This window comes from Motacilla alba, chromosome 24, assembly GCF_015832195.1.
Source record: "Motacilla alba alba isolate MOTALB_02 chromosome 24, Motacilla_alba_V1.0_pri, whole genome shotgun sequence".
Taxonomy (NCBI): domain Eukaryota; kingdom Metazoa; phylum Chordata; class Aves; order Passeriformes; family Motacillidae; genus Motacilla; species Motacilla alba.
In genome coordinates this window covers 3,459,927-3,478,332 of record NC_052039.1, presented here as the reverse complement: position 1 = coordinate 3,478,332, position 18,406 = coordinate 3,459,927, and the positions used below count along the sequence as shown (strand labels likewise).

The following is an 18,406-nucleotide window of genomic DNA, read 5'->3' as shown; positions in this document are numbered from 1 at the left end:
CTCCTACAAGAGACAGATTCTGTGCCTCCATCAGGTATCAGTTTGCAATAATCCTCCCTAGGAACCCAGGTGGCACAAATCCAAGGCCAGCTGTGCAAGAATTTTGCTTCTAATTATGCAAAGATTTATTAAACCTTTTCCATAGCTCTAAGGATCAGGTTTACTTCCAACTATGACTTTAGGAACGCATTATAAAACAATCCAGTTGGCAATAAATAACTGTTACATCTCCATACGTATCCATGTGTATTTTCCAGCATGTCACTGTGAGGGACTGAGGAGTTTCTGACCCCTGGAAGCCACAAACATGGAAAAGAGCATCACCCCCAAAATGAACGTGATCTAAATCACGTGGGATTCAAACCAGAACCTCAAACAACTTCTCGCTGCTCCTGGTGGGCTACAGAGCTGCTGGTCTGGAGTGTGAAACAGGAGCAGCAGAAGCAGGGGGAGAGGGTTAGCCTGGACAGGTGGGCATGGCCCTGGGTACCACACTGCTCTGGGGACATGGAGCAGGGAGAGGCAGCCCCAGAGAGGGAAACAACGTCAGGGAGCCCGGAGCCGGGCGAGATGTGCGGGAGCCATTGATCGCGGAGCGCATCCTCCATCAGCGCTGAGATGAGGCAAAGGCTCCCGAGCCAAGGTCGGCACGGAGCGGGAGCCCAGCACAGAACTGGTTTATAACACAGAACTGATCTATAACAAACACAGAGCTGGCTTATAACACAGAACTGATCTATAACAAACACAGAACTGGTTTATAACATAGAACTGATCTATAACAAACATAGAGCTGGTTTATAACCCAGAACTGATCTATAACAAACATAGAGCTGGTTTATAACACAGAACTGATCTATAACCAGCACAGAGCTGGTTTATAACACAGAACTGATCTATAACAAACACGGAACTGGTTTATAACACAAAGCTGGTTTATAACACACAACTGGTTTATAGCACAGAGGTGGTTTATAGCACAGAACTGATCTATAATAAACACAGAGCTGGTTTATAGCACGGAGCCGGTTTATAGCACAGAGCCGGTTTATAGCACAGAGCTGGTTCACGGCGCCGGCAGCGGCTCTCCCCGCCGGTATTTCGGTGACGGACGGGCAGTGGATATCAGGTGCAATATTTATTTACAGCTTTGGTCATTCCGCCGGGCTCCTTCCCACGCTCCCGCTCCGCGGCAGGAATGATGGGAGCGGAGGTCTCCCATCGGAAAAGGTGGGATTCTACCGAGCCTGCCTCCCGCCCGGTAATTCCCGGCGGCGCGCAGGACGCTAATTACGCCAATTACGTTAACAACCGTTCTCCCGTCCACCGGCGCCGCCGATTCCATCCATGCGCAGTTCTCCCGCAGCCAGCCCCGCTCCCAGCGGCGGGGCCTGCGCCCGGCGGGCTCCGACAGCCGCCCCGCGCCCGGCCCCGCCCGGCCCCGCCGCCGCGGGGACCCCGCCCGCCGCCCCCGGGCCGCGACCCCCGCGCCCCCCGCCTCTCACCTGCGCAGCAGCAGCCACAGCACGACCAGGAGCAGCGCGACGCCCCCGAGGCGGCGCTGCCGCCGCCCCCCGCACGGCCACATGGCGGAGGGACCGCGGCCGGGACCGGGACCCCGGGAGCCTGGGAGCCCCGGCCGCCCCTCCCCGGGCCCGAACCCCCGACCCGCCGGGCGCCCGCCCAGAGCGCGCCCGCCCCGCCCCGCCCCGCCCGCGCGCCATTGGCCCCGCCCCGCCCGCGCGCCATTGGCCCCGCCCCGCCCCGCCGGCCCGCGCCCCCGCCTCCCATTGGCTGCCCGAGGGGCGCGCGCGGCCGCGGGGGCGGGGCGGGAGAGGGAGCGGCGCGGCCGTGAGGGAACGGCCTGAGGGGAGCGGAGAGACAGACTGAGGACGAGGGACAGGGAACAGGGACAGGGAACAGGGATAGGGAACAGGGATAGAGAGATGGGACTGAGAATATGGACATGGAACAGGGATAGAGAGATGGGACTGAGAATATGGACAGGGAACATGGATAGAGAGGTGGGACTGAAAATATGGATAGGGAACATGGATAGAGAGGTGGGACTGAAAATATGGATAGGGAACATGGATAGAGATGTGGGACTGAAAATATGGATAGGGAACATGGATAGAGAGGTGGGACTGAAAATATGGATAGGGAACATGGATAGAGATGTGGGACTGAGAATACGGATAGGGAACATGGATAGAGAGATGGGACTAGGAACATGGACAGAGAACTTGAACAGAGAGGTAGGACATGGAGATGAGACAGAGAACATGGATCGAGAGCACCGGGAGAGAGCCCGGACTGAGAGAGAGCCCCGGGAGAGAGCCCGGGCTGAGATCATGGCCAGGGACCCCCGGGAGAGAGCCCAGAGAGAGACAGGCAGGGATCCCACAGAGAGACCCACAACAGAGCCCCCCGGGAGAGAACCTGCACTGAGACCCCGGGCAGGGACCCCAATAGAGATCCCGGGAGATCTCTGTCCCGGGAGATCCAGAGACCCCTGGCCAGGAACTCCCCCTGGAGACCCTGGAGAGACTTCAGACAGGGACCCTGGGCAGAGACCTCAGCTGGAGACCCCTCCCTGCCAGCGTGAGACCCCTTCCCACTGTCCAGAGACCCTCCCAGCCCAGGACATCCATCCCCTGGGCGGGCAGAGGGTCTCCCGTGGGCAGGAGGCTGCTTCTCTTTGAGGCACAGGTGTTTATCCTTTAAACTGCCCTCTGGGGCAAATTCAATGTGCAATAAAATGAGGGAGGGGACATTCAGGGCCTGCCAGCAACAGCAGAAACTGAGAGCAAACAAGTGGAAGGTGTCCCTGCCCACAGCAAGGGCTGGAATGAGTTTAAAGTCCCTTCCAACCTAACCCATTCCATGATTCTGCTGCTAATGCTCTGCCATCTTTCCCCTGCCAAGCACTGATGACAAAAAAGAGCTGGCTGTCCTGAAGGGGTTAACAAAGACATCATCTAAAAAGCCCTCAAGCAAAACTATTTTGCAATACCCACTTCAAAAATTCCCTGTTACTTCTGTTTAAACACCTGAAATACCACAGAAGGAAATTCCCATAATTTCCACTCCAGTAACATTTCCATCATTGCTTTATTGATTCCAAAATCGAGAGGAAAAAACAGTTATTAATTTACCAATATTTTTACTCCCCTTACATTGTTCACAGCCTCAGTGATTGGAGGCCACAGAACTCAGTATTTCTGTAGATAACCTTATTATTTCATTTGCACTTTTGGGCTGCAAAGGCTTCTTTGAGATTAAGCACCAAGATGTAGTGGGAATACAGAGAACAAGCAGTGGCTGGGACATCAGGAAAAGGCTGCTGGGAAAAGAGGGAGTGCTTCTAGCTAAAGGAGAGGCATCCTGGGATTAAAACCCTCTGGTTAGAGCCTGTGATCATCTGTTCCCAGGGGTGCTGTGAGCAGTTAATTCCTTCAAAATACAGATTTCAGTGAGTCTCTGACTCAGCAGAGGTGAGCAGCAGCTCTGGTGTTTCTTTTTCCAAGGAGGACGTGTGGCGAGCAGGCCAGGAGCAGGGTCTGGAGCCAGAGGCTTGCACTGACAGCTGTGATTTCTGGCCGCACAATGCCAGCCTGGCGGCAGCAGCTCTGCCAGGCACGGCGTGCAGCTGTGCCAGCCGGCTGTGGATAAGGCAGGAAGGCTGTTTCCACTGGGGCATCCCCCTCTCCACTCCCAGGGAGAGAGCAGGGGAGGGAAACAGGCCGAGCTGTAACACATGGAGGGATTCGAAGGCTCCTGGCTTCAGCCCTGTAGCAGATTCCTGGCCACAATCATCCTCATGACCTCGTTGGTACCTGCAGCAGGATGGGGATGCACAGGAAACACAGTTAAGGCATGTACACAGTTAAGGCACGGTCCAGTACTTTCCCCTCAAAAGGCCGAGAGAGTTCTCCCCTGATGAGCAGTTTACAGCACAGAGGAGCTCTTCCCACCAGCTGCAGTGGCATTCAGGAGGGGCTGGGCCAAAACCCAACTGCCAAGGGCCAGCATATTGCCTGGGAAAGCTGCTGCTGCTTTTTATGTGAGCGTTGGGAGGATGCAGGACCAGGCATTGAGCAGAACTGGATTTACAGCAACATCTGAGCTCTCTGCTGTACATTTAACACATGCTCCACACACAGGCTGCAAGCCCACTTGGTGTAAGAAAGAGCACATCCCTTACCAGCTACCCTGGTTGTAGGTGAGGGGATTTCAAAGCGGGGAAAACAGAGTATTTAGGAGGCCAAACTGAGATTAGAAAAGGCCGGACACTGTTAGAGACAGGATGTCAAGGAGTGCAAACAGACCGAAATCACAGGAGAGGAATTGTTAGGGAGAATCATCACGTGGCCAGAAGGAATGGGAAAACTGGACAGAGGCACTGCTAACATGACAACTAAATATCTTCCTCTGCTGTAAGACTCTTAAAATAGCCAACTAAATATCTTCCTCTGCTCCCACATGGCCAGAGCTCCCAGCCAGGGCACTCACACATGCCACACCTCATGCTCAGACAGAGCAGGGCTCTGAAACCCAAGAATAGGGGTCATGTGGGAAGGTGGGGGCCTCCAGGGGAGTTTTTCTCCCAACCCCACGGCCAACTTCGCTCGTACTGGCAGTGTCGTTTACCTTCCAGGATCTGGTGCACTCTGATGTCTCGCACGAACTGCTGCACCGCGTAATCCTTCAGGTAGCCGTAGCCGCCGTGCATCTGCAGAGCCTGGTTACAGATCTAGGGGGACAACGCTGCTCTCAGGTGACTTGTGCAGCACACAACAGTGCCACAAGCTCGCTAAGGACCCAGGAACCTGGGCTCGCTTTTTTTTCCTGGTCACCTAATCTCATCTCTTAAAAATGTGGTGTGGCTCTCAGGCCCCTTCAGTGCTGCTCTCGGTGCTAGCACATTCCCTGTTTCACACCACGGCTGTGTTTATGTGAACAGCAATGCCCAGAAACACCCAGGGATGGGTACAGGGACACCCAGGGATGGGTACAGACACCCAGGAATGGGTACAGGGATACCCAGGGATGGGTACAGGGACACCCAGGGATGGGTACAGACACCCAGGGATGGGCACAGACACCCAGGGATGGGTACAGAAATCCAGGGATGGGCACAGATACCCAGGGATGGGTACAGATACCCAGGGATGGGCATAGATACCCAGGGATGGGTACAGGGATACCCAGGGATGGGTACAGATACCCAGGGATGGGCACAGATACCCAGGGATGGGTACAGGGATACCCAGGAATGGGCAGATACCCAGGGATGGGTACAGACAACCAGGGATGGGCCCAGATACCCAGGGATGGGCACAGGGATACCCAGGGATGGGTACAGGGATACCCAGGGATGGGCCCAGATACCCAGGGATGGGCCCAGATACCCAGGGATGGGTACAGGGATACCCAGGGATGGGCCCAGATACCCAGGGATGGGTACAGGGATACCCAGGGATGGGCACAGATACCCAGGGATGGGTACAGGGATACCCAGGGATGGGTACAGACAACCAGGGATGGGCCCAGATACCCAGGGATGGGCACAGGGATACCCAGGGATGGGTACAGGGATACCCAGGGATGGGTACAGATACCCAGGGATGGGTACAGGGATACCCAGGGATGGGCACAGATACCCAGGGATGGGTACAGACACCCAGGGATGGGTACAGATACCCAGGGATGGGTACAGGGATACCCAGGAATGGGCAGATACCCAGGGATGGGCACAGATACCCAGGGATGGGTACAGGGATACCCAGGGATGGGCACAGATACCCAGGGATGGGTACAGATGCCCAGGGATGGGTACAGGGATACCCAGGGATGGGTACAGGGATACCCAGGGATGGGCACAGATACCCAGGGATGGGTACAGGGATACCCAGGGATGGGCACAGATGCCCAGGGATGGGCCCAGATACCCAGGGATGGGTACAGGGATACCCAGGGATGGTTACAGATGCCCAGGCATGGGTATAAACACCCAGGGATGCCCAGGGACGGGTGTTTTTAGGGAATAAGGCGATTTTCGCTGCATTTCCGCCGTTTGCAAACCCGAACCGCCCGATCGCCACCTGGCGGCCACCCGGGGAGGGGCTGGCAGGGCGCTGTTTCCATGGAAACGCGACTCCGTGCGTCCTGTCCCCCAGTTTGGGATGGAAAACGGAACAGCAGCAAAAATTCCAACTGCTGAGCACATAAACAGCTTCTAAATGGCACTGGGATAGGAAATGTCGAGTTCTTTTTCCCCCTTCTTGCTTTCTGTTTATGGGAACATTTCGATAAAGTAACAAAATAAGGGATTTTTCAGTGATAATTTTCAAAGCAATAATGTAATTTTTCAGCGGTCTAGGAAAGACCACAACATGCAAACTTTCCTTGGAAAATAAAAATGCTCTGCTCCCTGCCCTGTCTCCCTTTTGGCCCCCAAGGAAGAACAGTGGAAAGATGTTTGAAATCTCCCAGATTAATCCTTCAGCCTCCAGGGGTCTTATAAAAGATCCTGTCCCGGCTCTGGGCTTGGCTTTGGGTCGTGTAGTGGTTTTGGTTCACCAATTTAAGATTTAAAGATCTTAATCTTTAAATTAAGATTTGAGATTAAGTCTTTAAAAATGTATGGTTTTTTTAATCTTTTAAAAAATGTAAGATTTTTTGGTAAATCTTTAAAAAAATTAAGATTAAAAAAAAGGTAAGATTTTTTAAAGATTTAATTTAAGACAATTTAAGATTAAGATTAAAGATTAAAAAAAAGATTTTTCAGGGAGAAGATTAAACTTCTCCATGACACTCTGAGCATTAAGATTAAATTTAAGGTTTTTTTAAAAATTAAGTTTTTTCAGGGAGATTAAACTTTTCCATGACACTCTGGGCATTAAGATTAAATTTAAGGTTTTTTTAAAAATTAAGTTTTTTCAGGGAAATTAAACTTCTCCTTGACACTCTGGGCATTAAGATTAAATTTAAGATTTTTTTTTAATTAAGGTTTTTCAGGGAGAAGATCAAACTTCTCCTTGACACTCTGGGCATTAAGATTAAATTTAAGATTTTTTTTTTAAATTAAGGTTTTTCAGGGAGAAGATCAAACTTCTCCCTGGCACCCTGGGCATTAAGGGGGGGGTCTCCAAGCTTGCAGTGAGGATGCCAAGAGGTGTTTGAGGCACCTACCCCGAAGCACTCGTCGGTGGCGAAGAGCTTGGCCATGGAGCAGAGCACGGCCGCGTCCTCCCGGCCCTCCTGCAGCGCCCGCGCCGCGTTGCGCACCATGAGCCGCGCCGCCACCAGCCGGGTGGCCATCTCTGCCAGCCTGAACTGCAGGTACTGCCAGAGCCACAGACAGCTCCGTCAGCACCTGCCAGCCACAGCCCCGCCGCCGCCAGGCAGGGCTTGCAGCCGCAGCTCTCTCCACAGAGAGAGGCAAACTTTCCCAGGCATTGTCCTGGGGAGGGCTGTGAGCTCAGAGGAAAGGATGGGAAACAATTCTTATCGCCATTGCTGCACCTGTGGAGCCCCACATTTCTCTTCACAGAGAAAAGCAAGGCACAGTTCTTCCCAAGAATATTTATGGCTTTCACATTCTCTGAACCTCAGAGAAAGGAGAACAATTCAATATAATTTTCTGTGCCTGTGTTTGCGCCACAGTAGAATGCAGTATGGACATTGTTTACCCAGAGTGATGGAGTTTTGGTTCCTTGGCCTGTCAGGGCCAGCTGTGTGTGTGTGTTGGGACTGTCGGCTGACAGACAGGAGATGCTGGGCAGTTGGAGTGCAATTGAGTGCTTGGCAGATTCAGTTTAGATGTAATGTAACACAGTGTAATATAATATAGAATAATATCACAGAATCACAGAACAATGAGGTTGGAAGAGACCTCTAAGATCATCGAGTCCAACCTATGCCCCAACACCTCAACTAGACCACGGCACCAAGTGCCAAGTCCAGTCTTTTTTTAAACCCATCCAGAGATGGTGATTCCACCACCTCCCCGGGAAGACAATTCCAGTACTTTATTATTCTTTCGGTGAAAAATTTTTTCCTAATATCCAACCTATACCATATACCAAGTGTGTTCTTGACCTCCCAGGGAAGACCCTGTGAAGGGAGGGCTGGCCCTTGCAGCACGAGGAAGGGCTCAGCTCTGGAGGGCAGAGCTGCTGCAGGCCTTACCTGGTTGTTGGCGAGCGGTTCCCCGAACTGTTTGCGGACAGTGAGGTGCTCCTGAGCCAGGAGAACTGAGGCGTGAGCAGCTCCCAACGAACAAGAAGCTGGTGGGAGAAGCCAAGGACACAGAGTGAAGGTGAAGCTACTTCAGACAGGCAGCAAGAAGGTCCTGCCCTCCTCCCCTGGCTGTTTTGGCTTTCTCACCGATGTTTATCCGGCCTCCGTTGAGGCCCTGCATGGCAATGCTGAACCCCTGCCCTTCAGCTCCCAGCCGGTTGCCCACAGGAACAGCGCAGTCCTCAAAGATCACAGCCCGAGTTGGCTGGGAATTCCAGCCTACCTGGGAAAAAACAGAGCTCCTTCCAGACTGCCTGAGGAGCAGCACAACTCCAACACAGAACCGCCAGCCTGCTCCCAACCCCTCGGTCTCACTGCCAAGCTGCCACAAAGCACCCACGGTCTGCATGGTTCTGCCTCAGTGTGGAAACTGGAATGGGTGTTTTTGAGAAGAGGCACAAATCCAGAGATCTTGGTGTTCCTGAGACTAAAATCCTTCACTTACCAAATGGATGGGTATTGGGCAAACTTCACCACTTGGTAAAATCATGCCAGTCTGGGACTCCAATCCCATCCATTAAGAGATCCCTAATGGCACAGACAAGCCCAATGGGACCACAGGACACAGCCTCAAGCTGTGCAGGGGAGGCTCACACTGGACATCAGGAAGAATTTCTCCCTGGAAAAGACTGTCAGGCATTGGAATGGGCTATCCAAGGAGGTATTTGAGTGAGCACCCCTGCAGGTGTTTAAGGAATGCCTGGATGTGGCACTCAGAGCTCTGGCTGACAAGTGAGGATCAGTCACAGGTTGGACTCAATGGTCTTGGAGGTCTTTCCTCTTTCCTTGATGATCCTGTTGTTCTATGATCTCTGTCCTGCACTTCCCTCAAGCACACAGGAAGCACAAACCAAGCCTCTTACCTTCTTCTCCTTCTTGCCAAAGCTGAGCCCTGGCATTCCCTTCTCCAGCACGAGGCAGGAGATGCCCTTGGGGCCGGGGCCCCCTGTGCGACACATGACCACGTACACATCCGTGTCACCTCCCCCGCTGATGAAGGCCTGCAGGAGGGCACAACGAGAGAAGTGGGGCTTTCGGGGGGTTTGTAAACTAACCCTGACCCACAGCAGCAGCTGGCAGGGTACAGAAATGGAGAGGCAAAGACCCCACAGCCGGAGGCATTTAGGGACCCAGCTGGAGAAAGCTCTGCAGAGCACGTCTTGCCTTGGGAGAACGCACAGAGGTGAGGAGACAGCAGGGATGGGAAGGACAGTGAGACCCAGGCCACTTTAGCAGGAGCAAAGAGGTACCTTGGAGCCATTCAGGACGTAGGTGTCCCCTTTCCTCTGAGCTGAGGTCAGCAGGGAAGCTGCATCACTGCCACTCCCTGTTTGAGAAGCAAGGAAGCAGCCAGTGAAGCAGAAGGTCCAGATCCTACAAATTCTCCCTGGGATCATACCCTGACACCTGAGTTTGTACCATGAGCATCTCAGCAACCATCATCTGCCTCTCCCCAACTTCACGAATAAATATGGAAAGAAACGTTTCACCGCCAACCCTTTGCAATGTTCGTGTGCAGTTGAAGAGAGAGGAGAAGATGTCCTGGTTGAGGATGCTCACCTGGCTCAGTCAGGACCTTTACAATGTTCATGTGCAGTTAAAGAGAGAGGAGAAGATGTCCTGGTTGAGGATGCTCACCTGGCTCAGTCAGGCAGTAAGAGGCAAACTTTTCCATGCTACAGAGCGATGGGCAGAACCTGCGCCGCTGCTCCTCGTTGCCAAAGGTGTCAATCATCCAAACACACATGCTGGGGTGGGAGAGGAGGAGCACATTCAGGACTGAACATCGGTTGTACAAGAACATGCCTGGCTGAACACAGGAAAGCTCCACAGAGCTGAGCCACAAGCCCTGAGGCCTGAAAATGTATTGCTACACCTTCCATCCACCACAGACTCACTGCCCTGTGCAACAGCAGGTTCTGTTTAAGAGCCTCAGTCTCCCCTCCACGCTCAGCCCTGCTCCCTCTCCAGGAAAGTGCACCTGAAGAAAGAGGCAGCATCATTGCAGCTCTCTGTGCCAAGTGACCTGTCACTGGACGTGTCTGTACCAGCAGGACAGCCCTGGGGTCAGGTGGTGCCTCTGGGCTCTGTCACAGCACGGCCGAGGCACAAAGGCTTTTTCCAGGCAGGTTACTATCTATAGACAGCTTAAGTGGCACAGCAGAGAACAAAATCCAGAACTTAATCCCATCTTGCATGCCACAAAGCTAAAATTACTTCTTGGTGGCATCTCAGTCCTTGTGGCCTATTTGTTTACTGCCATCCAGGGATCCTCACAGGGATGTGTGTACTCGAGGTCAGCATTTAAATATATAAATAATGAGCAGCAGCCAGGGAGCTGCCTGTAGCTGGATTTAGAGCCCACAGAGCAGCCAGGCTGACACCATCCACCCCTGCACACTCACTTGTGGATGCTCATGTAAGCAGTGGTGCTGGTACATCCTGTTGCCAGAGCTTCAAAGATTATGGAGGTGTCAAGTCGTGACAATCCAGAGCCACCAACATCTGGTTTCACATAGATCCCACCAAATCCGAGCTGGGCTGCCTTCCTCATCGTTTCCACAGGGAATATTTCCTATTGGGGCAGGAGACATATCCCAATGAATATTCAGGGTCAGTTCAGTCCCTTTGGGTAGCCCTGGGCTACCAATTTGAGTCCCACCGTCCTGCAGAGTTTAAGTCAGCTGGGTGGGCCAAAGAAGAGGTGGAACCATCACAGACACATTCCATCCTCGGCAGCGAATCCAAGATCCAGGTGATTGAATAACCTGGCTAGGAAAGCTTCAAGGTATTTCTGATGACTTCCCCTCCCCCAGCTACAGCAGCAGCTTCAATGACAACCTCCAGAGCTATTGCAGGACCCCCTCAGTGAGACCTATGGGTGCCAATGTGCTAAGGGAGGAAAAAGGGAGCAGTGCAACCCTTGTGAGGCTGTCCTACCTTCTCATCCCACTCAGCCATGTAAGGAGCCATCTCCTTGGCAGCAAAATCAAGGGCAACTTTTTGGAATTCCTTCTGATCCTCAGTGAGTCCAGTGGATGCTAGAAAAGCAGCAAGAGATTAGAACATGTGTCTGTTGAGGGAAAGCAGCACAACCACCTTGTGTATACCCCAAACAATTTCAAGGTGCCCCTTACTCACACAAACAGTTCGGGGTCTCTGCTGCACAGACCATTTCTCTGTTCCTCAGGAATGCAATGAACTGTGCTGAGAGCAGAGGGCTTTGGGAGGGGCTTTCTTGGGACAAAACAAACCCAAGATCCCAGCTGTCTGTGTCTGCTCCATGCTAACTACATCAGAAAGCCAGGACAGGGGAGCACAGTCACTCCATCTCACTGAGTCTGTGCTAAAGAAATCTGAGGGAGCAGTGCTGGGACTTCAAAGAAAGGAGACTTGGAAGCAAATAATAAAGCAGTCCTTTGGAAACAGCATCTAAAGCTTTAGTTAGGTTCTGCATTTGAAACCTCCTACTTCACCGACACATAGATCCAACGTTGTTTTGCTTGTTCCTCTCCTGAAATTCACAGCTATGCTGCTGCCTCAGTTTTTACTGTTGTTACATTTAGACATAAAGCAATTCATCTGCAAAGCGTTCTGGAACCATAATGGTTTGGATTGGAAGGAACCCTAAAGAGCATCTTCTTCCAACCACCTGACACCTTCTACGAGACCAAGCCCTGTCCAACCTGGCGGGGCATCCACAACTTCTGGGCAACCTGTGCCAGCTGGAATTCTGCCAGAGGAATTTCTTCCTAATATCTAAGCTGAATCTCTCCTCTTTTAGTTTAAATCCATTCTCCCTCACCCTATCAGTGTGCCTATATAAAAAATCCCTTTCCTTCTTTTTTAAAATCTCCCTTCTTTGAGAGATATTCTTTGATTCAGTATCAAATCTGAAAAACTGTGAAAACCTAGCAAAGGTAAAAGGAGGGACATGGAGAGGGACGGACCTTCCTTGTGGGCTCTGTCCCACTGCTGAGCACGGTCTAACAAGGTAAAAGGAGGGAAAGGGAAAGGGAAAGGGAAAGGGAAAGGGAAAGGGAAAGGGAAAGGGAAAGGGAAAGGGAAAGGGAAAGACCTTTCCTTGCAGGCTCTGTCCCACTGCTGAGCACGGTCTAAAGACGTAAAAGGAGGGAGAAGGATGGACCTTTCCTTGCGGGCTCTGTCCCACTGCTGAGCACGGTCTAACAAGGTAAAAGGAGGGACAGGGAGAGGGAAAGACCTTTCCTTGCGGGCTCTGTCCCACTGCCAGGCACCAGCTGGGGGTGACCGCGCCCGCACCGCCCTGACCGGGAGCAGGACACGGGGAGGAGGGACACGGGGAGCGGTGACACCCGGAGCAGTGACACGAGCAGCTGGGAACATCCCTCCGGGCGGGGACAGGAGGTCCGGGGCCACCGACCCGCCGTCCATCTCCCCCAGCCCGCCTGCCCCGGGCCGCGGGGGGGTCCCGGCGGGGCCGGGCAGCTCCTTACGGTCGATGCAGGACGCGATCCCCCGGCGCCCCAGCAGCAGCCGCGCCGCCGCCCGCGGGGCCGCTCGCCACGCCATGGCCATGGCCGTGCGGGGCCGCTCCGCTTCCCGGCTGCGGCTCCCGCCGGGGCAGGCTGGGAGCTGTAGTCCTGCCCCCGGCGCCGCCCGCCCGGGCGGGGAGGGAGCGAGGGGAGCCGGCCCTGCCCCGGCCTTTGCATAGCGGGCACCGCTTCCGAGCGCGCTTCCTCCTCCTCCTCCTCCCCGCCCGGCTCCGCCAGCATCCTCATCGCCCCGAGCAGGACCGGCGGCAGCGGCCCGGGCTGGTGAGCGGGAGCTCGGAGGGCTGGCAAGGAGGGAGGGAGGAAGGGGAAAGCTTGGCATAGAAGGCGGAAAAGTTGATGCCAGCCGGCCTGGCGGGAGGCGGCGGGCTCGGAGCCGTGCGAGTGCTGCTGGCAGAGGGGGCAGGGGATGGGCCGGCCCGCCCGCGCCTCTCCCGGAGCCCCGGGGTCCGAAGGGCCGGGAGGGAGCTGGGGGTCAGCCAGCGAACCCCCCTGGCCAGGCACGGCCACCTGCGGCCAGCGCGCCCAGGTGCGTTTGGCGCTCTGCAGGGAAGGAGCCGATCCCGGGGGACTCGGGCGAGCCCGGCCGGCGGCACACGGAGCCCGACGGGCTGGGCTGAGCCCTGCGGAGCAGCGCGGCTCCTGTGCCAAAGAAGAGAGGGGCCGCGCTCTGCCCACGCACCCTCGGGACTGCCCCGGTGCAGCGGCGATCCAGCCCTGCTGCTGGTGTCCATCAGGGCTCCAGGGTGCGGTCCCCAAGCCCTGCCAGCATTCACACTGATAGAGGAAGTGGCTGAGCTCAGGGAAAGATTGATTTGCTCTCCACTCGCCCTACAGCGCTTGCAGCTCTCTGCCTCAGCCGACTCTAGTTTTTTCAGCCTCCCGAAGCAGCAGTAATTCCTCCTCCTTCTCTCGTCCATCAGGTGCTTCTCAGTGAAGAGAAGATAATTCAGAGAGACCAGAGATGCCTTGGCCGAGCAGAAAGAGAGACAAAGGAGCAGTAGCAGGTCTGTGCTGACATCCTGACTGATTTAGCACCTCTCATTTGAGGTTCCAGGCTATAGTGAAACTACAGACAGCCGTATTAACCGTCTGTCTTTCACAGGCAGAGTCTTACAGACAGCATTTCCTGTGCCAAATGGGCTGAGCACCCAAGCGCGGCTGAGACAAGCTTGTTAGGTGTGTGATAAGGACAGTGATGTATTCTCGGCACAAGGGTGTTAGGAAATGGAATTCGGCCCCATTTTTGCAGAGCTTTCAGGCCCTGCACAGCAGAGTTGGTCAGTCAGAGTACACCCTGTGCAGTGGCAGGACCTGATGTGGTACCAGCTGCAAAAACAAAAAGCAAGAACACGGCACTGGAGGCATCATGATGTGGTGTTTAAAGTACAAGATGAAAAAACTGCACATCTGTGCCACTCATCTGCTTGATCCGCTCTAGCAAATAACCACATTTTTACCCTTTAATCACTTAATAATTGGGGGTTTTTTTGTCTGTTTCCTGAAGAAACAAAGGATCCCTTCTGAACAGGTAGCTCAGTGGAGGTTAAGCTATGATTTCCAACTCCTGCAGGAATTGAAATAGCTTGGTTTGCTGGTGAATGTTCCTCTACTCACCAGATTCACCTAAGTCTACTTTGTTGCCTGGAGCTGATTTCTCAGCAATTAATTAAAAAAAACAAACTACACTTCATGTGGGCAAACATGGTCTATCCCGAGGTGTTTTTATTACTAACTGGGAGCATTAAACTATACTTTTGCAGACACAAAAATATCCTTATTTCAGATGCAAATTAGAAATACTCAGAACCATTGGTGCATAATGCTGCTACCTTACCCTGAGCACCTGTGGTGCCCCAAACTCCTGCTGTAGTCAAATATGTGAAAACAGCTTGGACAACTAAAAATATGTTTTGAAACAAAATGTGTTTTATCTCAATGTCTTTTAAGATAAAAAAGAACCTGATGCTAAAATTGCCAAAACTGAGAAGGAGACTTCGGATAAGGAGGAAGAAGAGAAGTCTGCAAAAGCCCCAGCTGGGAGCTCCAAGTCAGGATGGAAGAACTGGAAGAAAAAAGAATCTGAGTCTGGTGGGGAGGAAAGCAAGATCACATATTGTCACTGGCTGCTGAAATCAGAACCTGAGAGCAGGCTGGAGAAGGGGGTGGATGTGAAGGTGAGCACTGACACCCCCTCACTCTGCAGAGGACAGCAGCAGGGTCACTCCTGCCCACCTTGAGTGCCCAGATGCTGAGGGACAGCATCAGGCAACTCAGATTGCTTTTTCTCCTCAAAACCCATTTGTCCTCCTGGAAATAGAAAAACAAAATGTTCTTGTCCAAGGTGACAACCTTGGGGTTTCATACATGTAATACAAGAGGAAATGCTCCTCAGGATGCTTGGCTGCTGGTCACAGGAGCAGCATCTATTTCAGACTCTGCCTTCACACTGCTGCTTTGTAAAGGTTTCTCTGTAGGTCCTGTGGGAGATAAAAATTGTGTCAGGTTTGTGCTATAATTGAAGGAGCTGCTAGCCACAAACGCTTAGGCTCAGTGCAGACAATGCCACTGTAAAGATCAGAAAGCTCCTGAATGAATGTTTATTTTCATTTCCTTTGGCAGTTCAGTGTTGACGATTTGAAAGCTCAGCCTAATCAGACAACCTGCTGGGATGGAGTAAGGAACTACCAGGTAGGAAGCACATGGGGGCACTGACACAGCAGTAAAGAAGGTGGCTCTGCCCACAGCTTGTTCCTGTGCCTGAAGCATTTCCTCTTGGGGCACTCTGCCTGCTCATGCAGGTGCATTTTGGCAGGGATCTGAAGTCAACTCCTGTTTAGTGGCCTCTGGGTCAGAGGTAGATGCAGGCTGGTGAATATTCTGTCAGATCATCCAGTTTTTCTTTCACTTAGACCAACCTTTGATACCTTAGAGCAAGTCTGTACTTACCCAAATCCTCTGTCAGTGCGCAGCTTTCTGTTCCAAAGGAATTCCAGGTGTGTTGCCCTGCTGTGTATGATCCCTGTACCATACCGGATTCCCTGTTCCCCTACACAAGATCTGCTCTGAATTGTTTGCTGACTGCTCTCCTGGGCAAGGGCGGCTGAGCTGTTGAATTCCCACACACTTTCTGACCAACAGGATCTTGCTCTTTAGCCTTTTTTTTACTTAATTTCATTCCAACACAAAACCATCTCTATGACAACTGCAGGAAACATTATCTGAGTAATTCTGAAGCACATCTACCTCTCCTCTTGTTGGTTCCTGTTCTTGGCTGCTTCTAATGAAGCCCTGAGAGCTTGGTAGAAAGAGCTGAAAGTATCTTGTTTACTCCTGACAGGCAAGGAATTTCCTGAGATCCATGAAACTTGGGCAGCAGGCCTTCTTCTACCACAGTAACTGCAAAGAACCCGGCATTGTGGCCCTCGTCAAGGTGAGTGTCTGTGTTTTGGGGAGAAGTGGTAAGGAATGGGTTATCAAAGAGCTTGCTGCTGGTGTCTCAGCACCAAAGAGTGCAGGAGTTGTCCAGTGAGAGCAGGGAATAAGCCCAGGACACCTCAGCTCAGCACTACAGGGCTGACTCAGCCATGTGTCCCCAGAGAGATGGAACCACACTGTGCTGTTTTCCTGCTGACATTTCGGGGCACTCCCAGCCAAGCCAAGTGCTGTTCCACACTCTGATTCCAATCTGACTCACTACATTCTAGTCAGCAGAGCCCACAAGGCAGTCCAATAAAACCAGGGCACACAACAGCTTTTTCTTTAAGAGGAGAACTCATCACAAAGATCAGCAGCAGCAGCTACCCAGTTTTCCCCTGCTGCATTTCCTTCCACACTGATCTCCAGCAGGTGATGCTGCACTCGCTGTTCTGCACTCCTTCCACCCAAGAAATGTAAAGCAAACTGTTAGAATGGAGTTCAGGGAAAGCAAGGCTGATTTTTCACCAGGATTACTCCTTGTCACTTCTCATGCCCTTTGCTGACAGGTGCTCTGAACTGATGGAAACTTTCTTCTCCCCTTCTGCTCCAGATCGTAAAGGAGGCCTACCCAGATCACACACAGTTTGATCAGAAGGATCCTCACTATGACTCCACCAGCAGGAAAGAGAACCCCAAGTGGTCCATGGTAATGTGTTGTATTAAATACAGCTGCTCAAGCTCTGTGTGCAAGCCAAGAGAAGGGAGAAGGCTCTTTCCTCATATTGAAAATCTTAAGCTTCTGTCCTGGCCTGGCTCCCTTTTTCTCTCTCAAGAGAAAATTCAATCCTATTCTCTCTGCTTTTTCCCCAATCCCTTCCAGGAGGCTGCCAAAATGTATCTCCCTAAATTTTTAAACCTCGGCTGCAGAGCTGGCCTCTCTTCATTTTCAGATCTTGGCTGCAGAGCTGGCCTCTCTTCATTTTCAGATCTTGGCTGCAGAGCTGGCCTCTCTTCATTTTCAGATCTCGGCTGCAGAGCTGGCCTCCATGCATGGCAGAACCCCGAGTTAGAAAAATGAGCTAAGAACCATTGTCAGTGCACAGCCAACAAAGCTGTAGGTTTGAGGCACACTAAATTGTAGGGAAGGGAGTGTTCATGGGCTCCCTACATCCCACATCTGAATTTTGCATTGTCTGTGACACGAATGCACCTTGCTGGTGCACAGTGCCAACAAATCACCTGCCACAAATACTGGGAAGCTCTTTTAGCCCTCAGCAAGGCAAAGCCTCCAAGCTGTTCGTGCCCTCAGTCACTCACTCCCTTCAGCTCGAAATCTTTATCCCTCCAAGATTTTCTGGGCTGTCCGGAGGCTGTGTCCCTGTCCAACCTGCTGCTGTGCTGCCCTCCCTTCGCAGGTGGACGTGCAGTTTGTGAGGATGACCAAGCGCTTCATCCCCCTGTCGGAGATCAAGGCTCACCACCAGGCACACAAAGCAGATGGGGGGCCCCTCAAGGACATGATGCTCTTCAGCAGGCAACGTCTGTCCATCCAGCCCCTGACACAAGGTGAGACCCCCCCAGGACTCTTGATTCCCTCTGTCAGGCAAGCTGCAAGTTCCAATTATGGTTTTTCCTTCCTTACCACAGAGGAATTTGATTTTGTCTTGAGCCTGGAAGAGGAAAAGCCACATTAAAGCAGCACAGCTCCCACCCAGCCCGCTGATGCCTCCTCCTCCACCAGCACAGCTCTCATGTTCACCTGCTCAAGCACAGCACCACGAACATGCCACCACAAGGTCTGCAGCCACACGTCCCTTCCCCTGACACACTGTTATTTTTGCTTATTTTTTCAATAAATAAAGCCTTTTGGAATCAACTGCAGCTACTTGGGGTTTAATAGTAGGAAAATCTGCAGTTTATCTCTTGAGAAAGAAACAGGTTCATCTTCTTTGTCTAGTTTGGGATCTAGTGCAACTCCATGGACTGAAGAGGGACATTTTTTCTGCAGGAAGGAATCCCTGAAGGAATTCCTTCTGCAGGAAGGAATCTGGTTCTGTCTAGAACCAGAAAATTTAGAATAATTGAATAGCCTGGGTTGGAAGAGACCTCAAAATCATCTCATTCCACCTCCTGCCATGGGCAGGGAC

At 52.5% G+C, this 18,406-nt stretch overlaps 3 protein-coding genes across 8 annotated transcripts in view; 1 reads left to right on the top strand and 2 right to left on the bottom strand.

The window, feature by feature from the left end:
• LOC119711362 (beta-galactosidase-1-like protein 2) overlaps positions 1-1,686 on the bottom strand; it is a 32,845-nt gene extending 31,159 nt beyond the window's left edge. For all 4 annotated transcript variants that reach the window (XM_038161502.1, XM_038161503.1, XM_038161504.1 and 1 more), the window contains exon 1: positions 1,506-1,686. In XM_038161502.1, the coding sequence (XP_038017430.1) occupies positions 1,506-1,588 (83 nt within the window). In that variant the 5' untranslated portion in view covers positions 1,589-1,686. The remainder of the gene's footprint in view (positions 1-1,505) is intronic.
• Positions 1,687-3,095: 1,409 nt separating this feature from the next.
• Positions 3,096-12,908, bottom strand: ACAD8 (acyl-CoA dehydrogenase family member 8). 2 transcript variants are annotated; one of them, XM_038161601.1, is made up of 11 exons: positions 12,783-12,908; positions 11,248-11,348; positions 10,713-10,882; positions 9,946-10,055; positions 9,558-9,634; positions 9,171-9,308; positions 8,395-8,530; positions 8,197-8,294; positions 7,198-7,350; positions 4,654-4,756; positions 3,096-3,839 (listed from the first exon to the last, which is right to left on the bottom strand). In XM_038161601.1, exons 1-11 carry the CDS (start codon positions 12,862-12,864, stop codon positions 3,787-3,789), a joined length of 1,221 nt encoding a protein of 406 aa, XP_038017529.1. In that variant the 5' UTR covers positions 12,865-12,908; the 3' UTR covers positions 3,096-3,786. The 2 variants fall into 2 exon arrangements, with proteins under 2 accessions (XP_038017529.1, XP_038017530.1); XM_038161602.1 differs by lacking the exon at positions 12,783-12,908 and adding an exon at positions 11,449-11,688.
• On the top strand, positions 12,379-18,135 carry THYN1 (thymocyte nuclear protein 1). 2 transcript variants are annotated; one of them, XM_038161605.1, is made up of 8 exons: positions 12,379-12,499; positions 13,763-13,846; positions 14,790-15,016; positions 15,462-15,530; positions 16,180-16,272; positions 16,870-16,965; positions 17,675-17,825; positions 17,907-18,135. In XM_038161605.1, the coding sequence occupies exons 2-8, from the start codon at positions 13,804-13,806 to the stop codon at positions 17,951-17,953; spliced, it is 726 nt and encodes a 241-aa protein (XP_038017533.1). In that variant the 5' UTR covers positions 12,379-12,499; positions 13,763-13,803; the 3' UTR covers positions 17,954-18,135. The 2 variants fall into 2 exon arrangements, with proteins under 2 accessions (XP_038017533.1, XP_038017532.1); XM_038161604.1 differs by lacking the exon at positions 12,379-12,499 and adding an exon at positions 12,969-13,103.
• The last annotated feature ends 271 nt before the right edge of the window (positions 18,136-18,406 follow it).

Coding starts and splice junctions, on each gene's coding strand:
- ACAD8 (XM_038161601.1), bottom strand. CDS start 12,864: ATGGCCATGGCGTGGCGAGCGGCCCCGCGGGCGGCGGCGCGGCTGCTG. Junction 10,056..10,712: donor GCTTACATGAGCATCCACAA/GTGAGTGTGCAG, acceptor CTCCCACCCCAG/CATGTGTGTTTGGATGATTG. Junction 8,531..9,170: donor TTGGCAAGAAGGAGAAGAAG/GTAAGAGGCTTG, acceptor GTTTTTTCCCAG/GTAGGCTGGAATTCCCAGCC.
- THYN1 (XM_038161605.1), top strand. CDS start 13,804: ATGCCTTGGCCGAGCAGAAAGAGAGACAAAGGAGCAGTAGCAG. Junction 13,847..14,789: donor AGACAAAGGAGCAGTAGCAG/GTCTGTGCTGAC, acceptor ATGTCTTTTAAG/ATAAAAAAGAACCTGATGCT. Junction 16,966..17,674: donor AGAACCCCAAGTGGTCCATG/GTAATGTGTTGT, acceptor CTCCCTTCGCAG/GTGGACGTGCAGTTTGTGAG.